The sequence below is a fragment of the Lycorma delicatula genome, chromosome 1 (genome assembly GCF_047948215.1).
Source record: "Lycorma delicatula isolate Av1 chromosome 1, ASM4794821v1, whole genome shotgun sequence".
NCBI classification, from domain to species: Eukaryota; Metazoa; Arthropoda; class Insecta; order Hemiptera; family Fulgoridae; genus Lycorma; species Lycorma delicatula.
This window is the reverse complement of record NC_134455.1, coordinates 258,197,814-258,217,333: the sequence shown is the minus strand read 5'-3', so window position 1 is coordinate 258,217,333 and position 19,520 is coordinate 258,197,814. Positions and strand designations below refer to the sequence as shown.

Genomic DNA, 19,520 nt, shown 5'->3' with positions numbered 1-19,520 from the left:
TCACATATATACAGTAAGAGTAACGAAAGTTAAAGAGTTCTGTGATATTGTAGAAAAAGATTACAAAAAAGTATTATCTTAAAGTATTATCTTATAGCAGCACAAGGTTCCTTAGTTTGTTACCTGCAATAGAAAGAATTGTTTCCATTTTAGATGACCTAAAATCATACTTCTTATCTTGTGACAAATGCCCAAAATTATTATTTGATTTTTTGAAAATTTAGAAAGTAAACTGTTTTGACATTTTTATATGGTAGTCAACAGTTATTTAATAATGTAGTTCTGAAATTGGAAGCTAGTTCTATCACAGCAGCAGAAACATTTAGACATATTCTGTATTAATTTACCAACTTCAGGAAAGAAAATCCCACAAATTTATATCATCTTCTGTCAAAGAATTGCTATGCACTCTAAAACAAAATATTGATGTTCAGGAACAAAATTCTTCTCAAGTGTAGACAGTTTTTATGATTCTATTATCCAATACTTAGAGTTATGAAGAACCAGTTTTGATAAAGTTAGTAAGTTTCAGTGGATAAATTTACAAACTGAAATTCCCTGGTCTGATTTCCAAGAGAGTGCACAAGTTGTTAATGAAATTATAAAAGATTCCATAAGTATTGATAACCTATTTGATGAACATACATGTTGAACCAGGTAATTAAAAACCAAAGGGAGGTTGTGGTTCAAGTTCTGAAAAAGTACCAGACACTGTTGAAGAGAAGTGGAAAGCAATTTTTACAGTGTTTCAAAAGACTGATATTTCATGTTGCTATATTTCTAAAATGGTTGAATTTGCCATGTCTTTGCCTGGGACATCTGCTTCAGTTGAGAGAGTTTTTTCAATTACAATGAACATTTAGTCTGCAGAAAGGGATAGATTTTCAGTATCCACTGTTAAACATCTGCCAAATGTTAAAATTAATTCAGAACTTTCTTGTTGTGAATTTTACGATGTAATTAAAACAAACAAACCATTTCTGAAAAAGTCATGTCTTGTGAAAAATACAACTGAATAAATAAAGTTTATTATTTCACTGAACTCTTAAGGCTTAAGTAATTTCAAAAAAAAATATGTCCTAGGTTGTACCCAAACAAATTTGGTAAGCCTACCACAGGACCAAGTTAAAATAATTGTGTAATAAAAATCTTTGACAAGATTTTTATTTTTTCAAGACGTAAAGCCAGATTTAATTCAGTAGCTAAAGTTGAAATAATATGGAAAAAAACGTATTAACCATAAAAAATATTGTGAAGTATGTCAAACCTCATGAATAAGAAATAAATCTGACATTGTAACTTGTATTTAATTGTATGACACTGTGACATTGTATTAGATTTAATACAATTCCCACAGTAAGTGTGTGGAAAGGACACTCTCACTCTGGAGATGCAAGAACCAGTATTGAAAAATTAAGATCAGTAACCGTGTGTGCGGTGAATGTCGGGAAGTGAACAATATGTTGAAGAGTCGAATGTGTGTGAAGGTGATTTTCTTTATATAATGTAGTGAGTGTCTGGTTGGCATCAAAGTGTGAATCCTGATATAAAAGTATTAATTTTAAGATGGTTTATGTTAATAAAATTTCTTTGTTCAAACATTCAAATTTCTCAGCGTTGTATTGCATTTTATTTAAAAAAAGATCATTAAAAAATCCCATATTTTCAGTATTTTAGTCATAATTTTATATAATCATTTAATTTTTTTTTTGTTTGTTCTTGGCTCATCATTGGTGCATGGTTGGTCAAGAACGGCACAACTTAAGTATCTGAAAATTTTTCATTCAAACCCTGGAAAAATATTACATTAAAATGTAATGTTCCATCTTGCTGGAAATAAATGCACTTGTATTTTAAAGTTATTCAGTAAAAGAAAATATTTCTTAATATATCAAAATAACTATTTCCATTAGCAGTTTTTCCACTGATGGAGCCCTGATGGTGTAGTTTCACTGAACTACACCAAATATTATCATGTACATGGGCATGAAAAGATAGTCATACTAACTACAGAAGTAAATTTGAGAATATGCAGTGCAGTATTTTTTTCCTAATGTCTTGTGATGAGTATTTAAAAAATTTTCATTATTTTAGAACATATGTAAAAATTAAATATATGTTCAAAATAAGATAAAAATAAATAAATAAATTTAAAATGTAGGAAAAACAAGCTTTAGTAGTACAAATTAATATTTAGTACATAAATAAATAAATGAAAGAAAATAAAAAAATCATTGTCTTGAAAAATGATTTTCAAATATTTAAAAAGGCGAGACATTTCCAAAAAATAATAATCCACAGACTGGGCTTTCCAAAACTGATAGACTAATATAATATTGCTGTAAAGTTTCAGTTGAACTTTCACCAGTTCCTATAAAATTGTGATGTAAAAATCTTTTATGGGTTGTGTGATATACACTGAGTGAGTTTTGTATGTATGCACACATTTTACTTAAGTCAGCATGTTCAAACAACCCTAAAAAATATAAATAAGAAGATTTGTTGCATTATTATGTGGTTGATTTAGCCTGTAGTTTTTTTTACTAGTTCTGATTTTGGTGTTAAGCTAGTATTTATATAGAGACATTTCTGTGACTAACTAGGCATCATTGGGCGTAATTTGTGAAGTTTTTGTATTAACAAATAAAACAATTTTTAACTAAAGTTTAAAAATTCTTAATACCTGTTACTGAAGACCTCCAGTTAAGAAATACATCTGTTGTGTTTTGAGCTGCTTGAACTACTAAAGAGCCTCTTTGTCCATTTATTATAGTAACAGAACTACCATAATATGAGACATCAGTAGCTCTACAGAGAAACCTAAAAATGTTGTTAAAAGCAGTTGAAATAAATTAAATGAAATATAATGCATTAAATAATTAGCAATATTTCTTATAATTAACTGGTGTAAAAATAATAATAATAAAAATAACTTAACCAAAAAAAAAACTCTCAAATAGTTACAAATTCAATCTTGTTGGAAATTTCAATTTGAATTTGACTGAAATGATATAATTAAATAACAAATTACATTCTGTGGTTTATTGAATTTTGATGGTGATTTAAATAAAAACTTGTAATCTTAAAAAACAAACAAACAAATTTAGTGCTTCAAAAATCTCATCTCAGTTATTGTATTATTTAATCAAACTTTATAATTAATGGATTTTTCTGATAGAATTTATCTTTTCCTTTTAATAGTTCTTGACAAGTTATCGCAGTACATGTTTTGTCTCTGCCATTTAAAGTATCATTCACTGATTTGCCTTATAAAGTGTTTTAAAAAAAAAAGAAGATTATTATGCAGTTCTTTTACCAATCATGTTGTGGTTGGTGCCTATCTTCAAGTGAAAAGAAATCCCATTAATATAAAGACTACTCAAAACTGGGTATTGAAAATTAAATATATGGCTATAATAACGACATACAAATGCAGTCATCACCAAGAATCTTGATACACTCCAATCTGAAGTATTTTCTGTTTCATTCTGGAAAAACCAATAATTGATGATTCATGAATCATGTCATTGTCTCTTCTGCTGATTGTTAGGTGCATAAAATAAAAAAAAAATCACTTTCATGACTTGATTTTTGTAAGCACATAGTCAGTGTTACAAGATTCATTGAGTAATGTGAAAAACTAAGAGTGGAAATTTAAAGAAATGCAATTTATGCATTTAAAGAAATGCAATTTAAAAGAATTTTTATGCAAATTCAGAGAATTTGCATAAAAAATTCAAGCAGGTGTTATCGAATCAAAAAATTGATGGCTGATGTTCTGTGACTGAAAGGGGATTTTGCTGATAGAATTCATGGAATTTGGCACCATAGTAACATCAGATGTTTACTATGAAATGCTGAATAAACTTCAGAAGTTAACAAAAAAAATGGCATATGAGTTTTCTTCTGGATGATGATGCATGTTCCCATTCCAAAGATCATGCAGGATTCCTTGAACAGTTGAAGTGGTTGATTTTCAATCACCTTCCAACCGCCTTGATTTAGCACCATGTGATTTTTCTATATATTTACCCCAGATCAAGATCTGGTGGGCAACCAGTGCTTTGGTACTAATAAGGAACTCATGGAAAAAATAATAATTACTGACTATGCTTGCAGAGTTCTTCGATGAATGATGAAAAAAAAATAAAGCACAGTAAAATGAATCTTTGAATGTGGAAGACTAAATGAATAAATAACAATAATGAATAATACAAAGTATCTGCATTACCTGTTTGTTATATCTATTCATTATATAAGTTATTTTTAAAAAAATAATGTGTTGTAGATTTTATACTGTTCAAGAATATTAAGATTATATCTTTAAAGTTCTATGTGTAAAATTTGCACAAAACCATTAACATATGCTAGCTTATTTAATTATTTTACTCCGTTGAGTTCTTAATTGAAGTTAGTTGAAATGGTTGTATTGTTTCATTTTGAACATGTGCGAAAAAGCTGTACATTTGTGCTGTGTGGAGTGATTAGATGGTTGAGGATAAGTATCTCAATTTTGGTGAGTTAAGCCTTACAGATATTCAGCAAACTACTTGTAAATAATTTTTATAATATTTTTTTTTTCAGAAATCATATTGTGTTAATGTATTGTATTCCTTTTTATTAACTATAGCTGTTCTAAATGAATAATAAACACTTCTGGTTAATAGTATAATCAAAGTTTGTGTGCAACATAAAGCAGTAGTTTAATTAATTTTTTTTGGTGTGCAATTGCAATAGATTTTATAATTTTTCAGTTAAAATCATAATTTCAGTAAAAATGTGCGGATATTTGTCTAATAACTAATTTTTATTTGTTCAAATCAGATCTTTTTTGAAGATTGTAGATTTAGCGATAGAATTAATAGATCCAATTTTCTTATAAAATTTCAATTCTGAAATAATGATGGGAAAAATATAAAAATTGGATTAAAATTCCAGGGTTCAGATGCAGAGAAAGAATTCCAGGATATGAAAATTTAGTTGATGAAATCCCTCTTCATCATTAACTTACTTTGAGGCAATTTTTATAACCTTTCTGTTTAATCAAACATTATTTTTTAACAACAGACACAAACATGTAGAATTCTAGTCTATTTAATTCTAGATTGAAAAAAGTTATAAATGGAGCTATGAAAAACAGTTTATACTATAATAAACAGTTTTTTGCTAGACCCTAACATACTGCAAAGTATGGAAACCAAGATGTACACAATAAATATGTAAAATTATAATATGATAAAATTATAATGATAATGTTTGACAAACTATTTTGTAACTTACATGACTATTTGTAAAGTTGTATACGAGGTCCATGTTTGATCAATAATAATATTAAGATTCACTTTATCAGAATGAGCCATTCTTGGCACACATTTTGATTTCTTCTTAATATCAGCTAAAAAGTGAAATATTTAGATCAACCAAAAACAAATACCAATGATAACAACAAAACAAATTTTAGATGATTCTTGGTTAATGATAAATACAATTTTATTTGGTAAAAATATTAAAGAATAAATCATTTATTTTAAAGTCATCCAGTTTCAGTTGTACTGATTTTACTGCTATACTACCTTGACCTTAAGTGGTGGAATACATTAATCATATTATTAGTTTAATAATGTTAAACTATTGTTGCAAATAAGTTTTTATAAAGATAACTAAAATGTACTTAAACTTTGCAAACGACTATTGCAAATGTTAGAGAATAAAATACATTTTCTAAAATTAACTTCCTGATATCTACACAATCTTTCTGTTTATTTCAGTCATGTAGATGTAAATAATAACTTCTCATAAATTTTTACAGATAAAATTACTGTAAAATTTTTACTTATTTTTATTATTTCCTCTTAGTATTATTAACATAATAAATAACTTTTGTTAATTACACTGATAAACAAAAAAAAATTTTAATGTTTCTTGAGTGTGATGCCATTTCTTGAATTGCTTTTTTGGGTACATTACACTGTAAATACAATTTTTCTATCACCTTTAGTTTTAAATAAATTACGCTTCAAAAAAAATTAAGGAAAAATATAGTTAAAATCTGTAAAATTTATTATTTTGCAGGGCTATACCTTTGTTAGAATGATTTTGCTGATGCTTTTCTTTTATAAATATCCTCAGGCACATCCCGAATTAATGTCCAACTGTAATCGGCTAACATGTTAGTATTTCATTTCACTTTAGAGCGGCTTTCCATCACCGAAATGTCTTGGTGGAAACGTTTACCGTGTTAGTCACTTACGTCTCCGAGGTTGTCCGGGAAAAATCTAGATGTGAGTGGGGGAAATATATTTTCAAAGATATATTACATCCCATAGCTCTTTATGAACTAAGAAGTTGATTAATAATATCGTGGTAATAGTCGGATTTTTGTTGAGAAAATTTTTGCAAATGTCTTTAAATGAAGCCCAAGCTGCACTTTCTATATTATTTAACATTGAGTTAAATACGTCATCTTTGACCAACTCTCTTATTTGAGGACTAACTAAAATTCGTTCTTTAATTGTTCGTTCACTTACATTCAGAAATTTCTGCCTGATGTACAAAAATCGGAGACTATCCTTCTTCATTCCTTTTACAAAATTTTTCATTAATCCTAGCTTGATATAGAGAGTAATAATATTTTTTCCTATTTGGAGTTAAGTTGTCTCGTTTCTTCCACTCTTTGGTAACATAATGTTTATCCCTAGCTAGGCTGTCCCATTCGCAAATAAAACAGATGTACTTAGTATAGCCTCACTGCACACCTAATAAAATAACTATAACTTTCAAATTAACACATATGTTCCAGCTATGTTTTTTTGTAATTAATTTTTCAAGAATGTGTTTTCACATCGTATGTCTATTTTAAATTAATACCAAAGCGAATGGTATCAATGGATATTTACCACTTTTTAACTATACTTGGACGAATCTATGAAAAGGCGCCAGTCCTCAGGTTTATGAAATTGTCCTAAGTACGACATAAACTCATCAATATTTGTGCAATAAACTAAATTATTTTCATCAATAAAGTACTGAGAAAGTTCTTTTTGTAGACTTCGAAAGCCCGAAAATTTTGTACTTTTTTTAAGTAAATTCCAACCTTGCGTCATGATCCTAACAGTTCAGTTTGATTTTTTGATCAATTTAAATCCCTAACCAAGTCATTTAATTCACCTTGTGATGTAAAATGTGACTTATTGGAAGATAATTAAAAATCAAAGTCATTGTTGTCTTTTCAGTTATGCCTGATTCTTCATTGCTACTTTTGAAACATTCATTCACAGGTGGCTCAGGAGCTGGAGGTACAGGCCGATTGCAGATGGCAATGAAATATATTTTACAGTATGTTTTAATTTTTTAGAAATTCCAGACACACTTGTTAAGCAAAAGTAACAATCGGTTACATTATCCTTTGGTTGATGCCAAACCAAAGGTACACTAAATGGCAAAGCCTTCTGTGTACCTTTCAGCCATCCTCTTAAATATACAGAACAATTAGTGCATACTATGTGAGGAGCCCACGTCTTATCCTGAACACCAACTTTACATTGAAAATACAAATGATATGCTTTTTTAATTTAAGGTGTGATGTTTTTTCTGTTTGATTTTACAGTAAATTAACCACATACATAACAAAACGGATCCACATCAATTTCACAATTTCGAGGCATTATGACACTGCACTGTTAACAAACTTAAGACAGCAATAAGACTGAACAAAATTAATTCATTCCTAAATCAAGTACTTAATACAAACAATACAGCTGTGTTTTCAGTTACATGTTTTGACCTGCACAGACATGATTAATCTTGTCCATGAAGGCTCACTCTTCAGTATTAGGTATGGTGTCATAATATGTGACTATGATATGATTTAATTCTTTGACTAGTATTGTTTATTTATAGCTTGCAAATTATGTCAACAAAATTAAACAATAAAAAATGAGCTAATAAAATAAAATACAGGACTTTAAAACGCACACTATTTGTTGAGAAATGAAAAAAATCCTTTAATTAAAATTAAAATTTTTTTCAAAAATGGTGGGTGATAGAAAGATTCTGATTTCGTACTCGTTTTAATCATCAAAAAACAAATTAGCATCATGTATTACATGTTAGGAAACAAAAATTATGTTTATCAGTGTTATTAATAGCTTATTAATAGACTGAAAAGTAAAACAACATAATTTGATATTACAAATCACAAACAGGAATAATGTTATCATCAATAACTATTTTCCACTTCTATTATTCATTAAATATGATATTATAGCAGATACCAAACTCTATGGCGGGTGATATCCAGTCACACATGAGATTTTTCAAACATTAAAAAATGAATTTCCTATTGTATTATCAGGAAAAAAAAGAGCAGTTTTACTGGGTATAGGCATGTAGTTAAGATGTGAATAAATAAATAATTATTATAATTTTATAACATTGTGTCTGTTTTTTATGAAGTGAATAGCAAATGTAATCAGCTTCTAATGAAATTTTTTTTTAATACACAAACATACAGTAAAACATACACAAACATACATACAGTATACTTACATAAATAAGGGATGAATTTATCAAGAGCTTGGTGGGCAGCAACAGAAATAAACTTGTAATCTGTAATATAGTTAGGTACATTTGCAGCAAGTACACCTACAAAATTTTCAACCTGAAAGTAAAATTTTTAACTTATTAGATTAACTAGACCACTTCCTGCTGAAACATTTAAACCAAGCTGTTTACTTAGATAAATAACACAACAAAATATTATAATGCATAATGATGATATTTTATGTAATTAAGGAAAGGTTAAACTTAAAAAATATTGTGATAGTAAATTAAAATCAAATTTGAAAATTTCTAAGGGTTGAAGATCGTGATGGTTAATGAGAATCACACAAAAAAAACAAGATATTTTTCTAGAATTACAGTACAAAATCTACAAAGCAACAGTAATAATGTCGCAACTGACCGTCATTCATGTCTGAAAGAAATTTTTTAAAAGGCGTGAAATAAAAAACTCTGCTAAATTAAAAATTTAATTCACTTTATTCATGAAAATAATAATTTTCTTTAGCTACATGTTGTTGAACTACTGCAACTTTTTTGCAGTAAATCAAAAATTTATCCCAATCCAAAATGAAAAAAATTAAAAATTATTTTTGTCTTAACAAGTTTAGTGATATTAGGTATGTGTTTTCAAATAACTATTTAGTTTAACCATAGAGCTACCCTCTTTAAATTTTTGGCTAATCAGAATGTCATTTTTTTAAACATTTTCTTATTTGGACTACACATTATAAAGTTATTCAAAAAGATTATTTTTCTCTTGGCTTTTTTATCTCAAATAGCATCAAATTGATTTTGATGAAACTAATTTTTTTTTTCAGAAGTTAAATCAAACTATTTTGGTTTCAACATTTTTTTTGTCTTTGAAAAATTCAAATTAGACTGCAGAGACCACCTGTCATAGAATACATATACTGACTTTAATCAAAGAAAAATAATTAAAAGAAACTTTGACTCAGTGTAGCAAAAAAATTATACAAACTTGTATGGATTCAGTTTTATAACAAGGTACATTTCTTGATACTTTTTAATAAGTTTTATGAACAAAAAGATGTCTGTTTTAATAATGTAAAATAAATTTATCCCTCAGTCCAGATTAGTTAACCGTGTTAACAATTTGTTAAGAAGAAAATAATAAAGGATTCAAGCAGATAGATAAAGTAATAAAAATGTATAATACTTAAAACTTATAGTGGTGACAGCTAAAAACCTATACAGATAAATTGAATCCTTTAAATTTTGCTCTGAATTTACATTTTCTGCCAAAAATGCCAGTCCTTTTTTAACGTTTCTACTAGAAAATATCGTGCATAATTTTTGCAGTTTATAGCGTTATAAAACTACATCTTTCTTAATTTTAAACAAATATTCGTAATATTATTTCTTTATCTCTTCTCAATAACTCCTTAGAACATACAGTAATAAAATTTGTCATAACAAATTATTCCATAACCTATGAAATTTTCTGATTATCAGTTTTCACTATTTTATTTTTATTTTTTAAATTTGTCACTGTTTTGAAAAGCCATAGATGAAAAAATTCTAATTACTGTGTAACACAAAGCTACATTATTTTTCATTTAAAGAATATTTAAGTCTCTAGGGTGATAAATTATTACTTTTTTCTGGAACAATTAAATTTTGGTATGTTTTGCTGTTTACATACTTTATGCTAAAATAATAACTATCAGCTCAGTAAAGTAAAATTAAAAGGCAAAATAAATATTAGAATAAAATTTTTCAGTGAGATTTCTCTTAACTATACTCTCTCTCTCTGTATATATATATATATATATATATATATATATATATATATATAGAGGGGTCCAAAAAATGTACTCACTGTTTCTATTTAAATAACATCTAAACAAAAAGACTTACACTCACTAATCTAATGTGTAGTGTAGTGTAAGGTATTAAATTTGTCGTGGTAGGCAGAGCTGGCAATTTATGCCGCGCATGTGCGACATATTAGCTAGTACAGCAGATAGTCGAGTAGCAACAATGACTGAGGTTTGCTTATCATTTGTTGAACGCAAGGCTGTACTGAAGTGGTACTGCAAGTACGAGAACATTCACGAGGTACAACGGCAGTGGCAGAGAGAGTTTGGAACTACGCCACCAACAGCTACAAGTCCGGCAACCAGTGCTGCAATATTTCACCCGATCATCGCAAGAATCAGTGAACCAGGAAGCACGCGAAAGTGGAGTGAGCCGGTCAATTGTAAAACGCATTCTGAAGAGTGCAAAGTGTACTTTCCAAGACTGCTACACACTATGAATGAGGACGACCCAGATCGTAGGATGGAGTACTGTGAATGGTTTCAGCAAATGGTCGGCGAGGATGAAGAATTTGCAAGGAAGTTTGTGCGGTCTGACGAACCGCAATTCAAACTTAACGTTACTATGAACCGCCACAATTGTGTCTATTGGGAACTTGAAATTCCTCACGCTCATGTGGACTGGGCAGTGAATATACGGAGGGTGGGTAGGGGGGTTTGCTGTATGGTGTGGTCTATCAGTGCATGGTTTGATTGGTCCATTCTTCTTCGAGGGTACCGTAACTGGTTAGAAGTATCTTGATATACTTCAGACAAGGATTTTGCCTGCCATCCAAAACCTATATGACGATGAACTTTTTTACATGCAACAAGATGGATCCCCGCCTCACTACCATCGAGATGTCAAATTGAACCTCGATAAAACTCTTTCTGGGCGGTGGGTGGGTCGAAGAGGTGCTGTTAAGTACCCACCCCGGTCTCCTGATTTGATACCTCTGGACTTCTAGCTCTGGGGGGACCGAAAAATATGACGTGTATCGATAAAACCAGTAACAATCGACGAGCTACGTGAAAAAAATCGTAGTCATATGCTGCCATTACGCCAGATACACTAACAGCCGTAGTTCGGTATGTAGATCGGCGCCATGGAAGTTGTATAGAAGCTGCTGGTGGTCATTTCGAACCCATACCATAACCCTTTCTCAGTGTCAAAAATTGTCACGTCAAATCAAATTTGTCACGAGATACGGACTAGCAAACAGTGAGTACATTTTTTATATCTGTGCTGATTGTACTACAGAAATAGCAACTTTTCTTTCTTTTCAGTGTGATCTTTTGAAGAGAGTTTCATTCTCTGTAAAAAAGGATAGTGCGTGGGTTCGTTTGATGTATGTTCTCACATTTTTATTTTAGCTGCTATTGGCGTAGAACGGACCACGTAGTGCGCCGGGAAACTCCGCGCAGCATACGAACGATTCATTCGTTCAAACTATTTATACAAATTAATATCTTGTGTTTTGGGGATAAAAAAGAAAACATTGGGGTTAGAGCTGTGTTAAAAAATCACAACTCAAGAAACAGCTAAAAATGTTAAGGATTTTGAAGATTTTTGTTGTTGTTAGTATGTTAAAATTATGAACGTTATTTTGTTACAGTGGGCAAAAACATTTAACAAAATCATGTGTAATGAAACATAAACCTTGTAACATTTTCGCAGCAGGCCATAGGCCTACCTTTTTTCCAGTGTTTTATCAACAAAGATTTTCATTTTGTTTTATAACAAAGACAGCCTACTGTGGCATAACAAACATAAGATAGCTGGTGAATATTGTTGACACTGAAATGCAATTAATGCACTTAATGTGTTAACTATTAAATAAATTGTTTGTTTCAAAGTACAATTCTGAATTGTATGATTTAAAATAGTAACCGCTGAATATAATAATAGTGATTTTATTATTTTTCTTTATGCCTGGTTTCACAAATTTTAGGACTTTTTGAACATACTACAACTGTCTGAATAAGAGAATACAACATTTTTTTTAGACCATTGCTTAAGTTCATATAATTGGATGATGACATTCAAAGGGATCAGTCTAATAACTTTGCAGATACTCTATAGAAACTACATATTACCTCCCACCAAACTAAAATTCAGATTTTAAATTAGGAATTTTCAAAAATAAAATACAATAAAATATGCATATATACAAAGTCATACACAAAGATTTTTTTAAACTAGGTATTTTTGAATCACAGACATCAAACTACCAAAAAAATGAATAAATGTGGATTAGGTATTTTTAGTTTTTGGTGATGGTTTGAAGTACTGACTTCAAATTAAGCTGTAACTTGATAGAATGAAGTGTTAGATCAGCAGCAAGTGAAGGATTACAAATATTCATTGCATATAAAAATCTATCTGCCCCAAAATCACAGCTTCAGCTTCGTGAAAATCCAGGTATGAATCCCTAGTAAAGTAACTCTTGTATAATGTAAAAATGAAACTAAGAAAAATCAGCATTACAATGACAGTCAACCTTCATATCATAATGTGTTTAATGATGACAAAACCATAGATATTCAAAAGAAATTTGAGGAAAAAACATATTGAATGTTTGACAAAGGATAAAGAAATACTTATCAAATACAAAATAAAAATTTCCATTATAAAAAATGGATTTCATTAAGATAACATATTTTTATTAGAATAACCCCCAATTACTTTAATATTTTTCAGATCAGCATAAAATTCCATAAATTGAAGATGCTTATACCCTTTTATTAAAATGTTCCTTGGAGGCTGTGAGTCCTATTACAATTTATTGTCAGCTTTGTTGTGGCTCAAACAGTCATTCCCAAAATAATCTTATCATTAAGGATAAAAAATTTATCTGATAAAGTGAAATCGGAGAAAAATCAGTGATAGAAAAGATTATACAAAAATTAATATGTAATTAATAATAAAATAAAAATTGAAATTATTATATTCCATATTAATTCATAAAAATTATAAATATAAGAAAAAATAGTAAATCAACTATGAATAGATAGTAAATAAATAAAAAGTATAAAATAATTGCAATTTAGTTCTTAATGAAAGTTATTTTAACAGGGATTTATTTAATAGAGTGTAAGAAATTAATTACTTAATTATGTTCAGAGAGTTTTTAAGATTAATGTTATTTAAAAACTTAACTGAGCAATACTGATTTTTAAAAAAAGTTATTTTATTCAAATAATAAAATATAGCAAGTAGTGTGACAAAATAAAATAACAGTGAGTTCTACAAACTTACTATTCACCAAACACAACATTCTTTAACCGACATGTTCAATAAATAAATTTTGATTTAATTAACATGATGGTATTTTTTGGAAAGAGTGATTATTATCTGTTCATTCTTTTTTTGGATGTCATTTTTTGTTCTACTTTGTTTTATTTACTTCAGTATGGATATTGGCAAAAAAAAAAATTTATCAGTATGTTAAAATTCTACAGTATTTAATACTATATTATAGTATGTAATTTTGTTATTATTTCTAATGACAGTAAAATGAACTGGTTGTAAAATCTAAAAGTTTCTTTTTATTAAAAACAAAGATTTGTAGAATTCATCACTGTATTATTTGAAATACAGTAATAATTTAATTCTATTCAAAAATGGTTTTCCCTTTGCAGTTTTGAAATGATCCTCTTTCCAAATTTATAAATTTGAGATGCGTTATTTATAAGTTCAATAATTAACATCAAATTTTACTGTATGGACTATTAGCAGTACTGACAGTCTTTGCATAAGTTTTATTTAAAAAATAAAATATTTTCTTTAGGCTGAAGAAAAAATTAATTTGGACAAATGTAACCCTTTAAGTTTTACAAAAATGTTTAATAGTTTTCATTTGTTTGGAATAAAACTTTTGGGATACATTACAGAAACAGTTTTTCTTTCAAAATTATAAAATCAGTCAAGTCAAGTATTCCAGATTGACAGTTATTGAAGGTTACAGTTAATGAGGGAGAGAGTTATTGACGATTAGTGAAGAAGGCCAATTTATCAGAAGTTCAAAAATGATTTCACAGTTAAGATTTAGAATAATTAAAAGAAATATAAATATTTATCAATTTATGCAGATTAATTTACATTTTAATTACCCGTAACATGAAGTTGCAATGAAGTGAAACATTTACATTCAATAAAAAATTGACATACAAAAGAAAATTTTGTTGTTACTCACTTGAGTTAAAAGTGCTTCCTTCTCATTATTAATATTTCCTGCATTTATTTCCCTGTTGCAAGCTCTGATATTATTTGAAAGCAACCCTTTATCAGAATAGTACATTTCTAGAACTTGTGATAATCTAAGACTTTTGAACTGATTAACCAAAAGTGATACCTGTTTACTCAGAATTAAACCTAAAATAAGTAATAAAGTAACATTAGTTTCAGAAATTTAGCATCTCTTTTTCAAAGTAGCTAATAATGTAATACAGCAAACAAAAAAAAAAACTAATAAAATTTTTATGCCCAGTAAAATTTGAACTGATTTCTAAAATTGAAAGTAGATTTTACAAAATTAACTAATAATACTTATTTATAAAAAAAAATTAAAAAACTGAACATTACACGGATTAGTATTGTTGATCATTTTTAATAATGAGAAAACTTACAAACTACAAGAAGAAGAAAGGCATTCTTCTCTATAATGGTTTTCAATAATAAAGGTGATACAAAAAGTATTTGAAAAGTAAAATAAGAAAGAAGTTGTATATAACAGAAGTACAAATGAATAGCATCAGTAGGACACACAAGAAGTGTCTATGCAGTAAGTTGTCTACGCATAAAATTATGTTGCTGCTACTGGACCCTTTACTCTCTGCTAACTTGTAGATAGGGCAAACAATGACATTGCAATTATATACATTATTCATGACAATATCATTTTCTAAAATCTAACAAAAATTAGCCAGTATCTATCAAAAAATTAGTCATTTGCTAGGTGACATTCTTAAATTAAATTTCACTTGAAACCATTTATCTTATTTCACAATTTACATATCTGTTAAGTGTAATAATTTCCATTTATAATTCCTGGTATTCAGACCAAAGAACTAAGTTGTACTGTTATTCTTAATTGGTTGGTTGTCAGGGTTTCAGTTATTTATTTTGTGGCTGTTATAAATTATACTTGAAAATTTCTATTTTAAGCGATAAAGGTCTCCACTTTTGTAGAAAAATATAATAAATTACTAAATTTATAGGTTAATTCATAACGTAGCTTAGTTCAAATTTCCATGACATGTTGACTCTAATTTACTCCAGATCTAATAGATCCCTGATTCAGACAAAGAGTATGACTAGATATCAGTGTAAAAGTTGAATAAATGAATAATCTGTAAGCTTTTTCAACAAATAGAATTGTAACATATCTCATAACAGATACAAAGAAATGAAGTACTGTGAACTTAATTGTATACTCATAAGATTTATATTTGAGTAGAATACAAATAACCACTATGAATCAAATTGAATTAAACTAATCAGCTGGAAGAATAATCTGTAAATAGAAATTACCATCAATTCCTCCAATTATTTCAGCATCAGTGATTTGCCAGCCTTTCTTTTCAATACGATTATAATCCAAATTAGTAAAGTAATAAGCAGTTGGTATGTATGTGTCATTCCATGTACCAGAAGGTCCAATATAAATTTCATTAGTTGCAGGTGACTTAAAGTGAACCGCTTCAGCCAAATCACCTAAAAACAAAAGTAAGTAAAAATATTTAGTCTGTGCACCTAAACAGTAATATCTGTTAAATTATTCTTTAAATGAAAATGTATAATATTAAGCAATTATGGGCTTTTAACAAAAAAAGAAAAGTATATTCAGTACAGAATACTTACTGATTGCTTAATTTAATCTTATTCCCTGAGCTAAATACCTCTTCCTTTCAGTCAAAAGCAAATGAATTCACATCTTCCAGTGGGCTTTAGTAGATACAATACAAATACTTGTTTATCTGTTCTTATCTAATCCTCTATCTGCTTGTGATGAGATCATGAACATTACATTCTAATGAATCATAATGATCATCATAGGAGGAAGTGATTTTAAGTGCATTTAATCATGTGTTAAGTTAGTAAGTCCTCACAATAATACTATATTCTCACCTTTGGCATTATACGCATTCAATTTGGAACTCCCTGGTCACACACTTCCTTTCTTTAATGATTCTGACTAAACTGGGCTGAGAATTAACTGGCTTCCTTTTTCAATTTTATTTTATCCTACTGCTCTCTCTGGGTTAGTTATTATTCAAAAAATCTATTTGTTTATTATTAATTTGTAAATTTCTCTTTGTTTCATCTCATCTTTACTTATGAGGAGCAGGAATCGGAAAAGAAGTGCTGATTCCTCTTAGATTAGAGAGTGTGAATGAGATTGAGGCTGCTGTGGGTTTTTTACGGGTAATATTCAAGAGCCTGATGTTCTTGGACAGTTTTTGTTGGTATGGTATGGTTTTGGTTTGTTTGTTGGTATGGTATGGTTTATTGGTATGGTTTGAGTTTATGTACCTCAAACCATATATTGTAAATGACAAGAATCAAGCTTAAATCCTTGTCATGCAGAACAAATTTCAGCTTGATCGTGTTTATTAGAGTGTGAAACTCTCAAGCAGCAATGTTTCAGTTTGAATAATATATATATATATATATATATATATATAGATAATAAAATTTGTTACATAATGATGGGGAGGTTTAAAGGAGCCATCTGTCTCTGATCAGAAAAAAGATTACATTTTTTACGCTTAGTACACCTAGCCTCCTACCTTATTTTTCATTTCCTACAATTTTCTAGAGTGTATATACTTTCGACTGGCTGTTTTTGATCTATTTTACCCAAAATCTTATTATCTTAAAAAAATTGTATATATTTTCTTATTTCGTTTGCAGTTTAGAGTTAGTTAAATAGAAATTCGATGATTCTGTTCGTTGATTAGTGGCTTGATTAGATGTGCTGCAGATATATCACTAAAATATTATGCACTATATAAGCGGGCAAAAGTAGAATTGTAAAAAAAGGGTAGTTACATAGTTTTACAACAATGTACTAAAAAAGAAGAGAGATGTAATTATTACTATAAAATTTATTTTATTGATATAAAAAATACAATTTTTTAAATATATTCGTCCTCTTTATACACAAATCAATACATCTGTTGTTTGTTTGTACTGATGTTTACCAACTGCTGAAGCTGAATGATTCTTTTACTGCTGTATTTACTGAAACTTGACGATAATTGTACATGTACCACCATTATCGAGTGAATATACAACATAAAAAAAAAGCATTTTGCACTTTACAGCAGTTTTTTGTGTAGTAATATTTCACAATATTGAATAATGTTCTAAGGGACCTGATGGGTTCTAAAGATATATGGTTCTTGAAAAGAAAATTTAAAAAACACTGAATTTTTTTATTTATCAAAATTGGATCAACTGACCTCAAAACGTCAAAGATTTATCAGTCATTTTTATTGTTTTACAATTTTCTAAGATAAATGAAAATTAATTTCTTATAACAAATTACAATGAAACAAAATAGAACTATTTGTAGTTTAATTCTCATTGAGTGATTTATTTTATTTTCATCTGAATTAAAAATATTTATTATATTTTGACTTGCTCTAATGTGAAAAATATATTAAACATCTCTCATTTAATTATGTCTTACAGCCTCAAAGGTATAAATAAATAAGTTTGCTTCTCAGATGATACATAATGCAGTGAAAAATAACAAAACTAATGAAGATGATTTTCTTACTCGTATGTTACGAGGCTGTTCAGAAAGTAACTGACGTTTTGAAATAAAAAAATCAACCGATTAAAAAAAAAATCTATTATATACATTTGAAAGGGACAATCTTAAACTATTTTTCTACAGTGTCGCCATTTAAATTGAGGCACTTATCATAACGATACACAATCTTTTCAATTCCTTCTCTGTAGAAATTTGCCGCCTTAGACTTTTGGCACCCATCTTGCTCAAAACCTGTGATAACCAAGCTTCCCCGATACAATTTTATGCAGTAAACTTCGTGAAATTTTGGGAATATGAAGCGAGAGTTGAGTAATCGTAATGTGGCGATTTTCACGAATTTTATCGTTGATTTTCATTGTCAGTTCATCAGTCACAAGGCTAGTCCTCATCATGAACATTGGTGTGGCCATTTTTTAACTGATGCATCACTGCCTCACTCCACCTTCAATCATTATTCCATTTCCGTACACCTCACAAAGTTGCCGATGAATTTCAATTGGTTTGGATTTTTGCCAGTAAAAACGTAATCACTGAACGCACCTCACAACTCGCGGGATTTTCTATTGAAGCGCACATTTCAGTAATTCACAACGAACAAAGCAGAAAAATCACAGTTCACTCGCTACGACAGGTTGATGCGTACTGAGTGTAGAAACGTTTGGACACGAAGATGGCGACTCTTTTTTTTTTTAACTCCGAGACCACAGTTAGGTGTTGTTTCAGAGTATGAGATGAATAACCAACAAGATGGCGGCTCAATCCCACCCATCTCCACGCTAGGCACAAACGTAAGTTACTTTCTGGACTGCCCTCGTATAAAAAAATTTTAATATTAATGATTATTTATATTTTTTAAAGAAAAAACAAATGACATGAAAATCACAAACTATAATTCTAAATAAATAGTACAAGCCATATTTTAGAGTTTACCTAAAGAATTGTTTTTATTAACAGTAATCAAAATAATCCTATTTATTAAATAATAGGCTTATTTAAAGATAATAGGCTTATAAAAAATAAAGAATATTAATAAAGAATAATAATAGCCTTATAATAAAGATAAGCATCTAGGCTTTTCATATAGAGGTTTCGGTTCATGTACGAACCGAATAGGCATGGCATTTTTCAAAATTCATCGTTATATATCATAGTGACTGTTATTGGTTGTCAGCTTGATGCTACTGGTGAATAAATAAATACTTACTAATATAATGTCATTAATAATAACATATAATTTAATAATAATGTACAAATTAAGTTCTGTGAAATCAGGGTTTGTGTATAAAAAATCATAATTAAACAAAACAATACAGATAATATGTACTAAATTAGAAAAATTCTTACAGTTGTATTTATA

General features: G+C 28.8%; 1 protein-coding gene across 1 annotated transcript in view; it reads right to left on the bottom strand.

Moving 5' to 3' along the window:
- LOC142330740 (uncharacterized) overlaps positions 1–19,520 on the bottom strand; it is a 92,038-nt gene that overhangs the window by 34,701 nt on the left and 37,817 nt on the right. The window contains exons 6-10 of the mRNA XM_075376190.1: positions 15,913–16,095; positions 14,576–14,754; positions 8,548–8,659; positions 5,281–5,395; positions 2,684–2,820 (exon numbers count right to left, since the gene is read on the bottom strand). Coding sequence (XP_075232305.1) covers positions 2,684–2,820; positions 5,281–5,395; positions 8,548–8,659; positions 14,576–14,754; positions 15,913–16,095 — 726 coding nt within the window. The remainder of the gene's footprint in view (positions 1–2,683; positions 2,821–5,280; positions 5,396–8,547; positions 8,660–14,575; positions 14,755–15,912; positions 16,096–19,520) is intronic.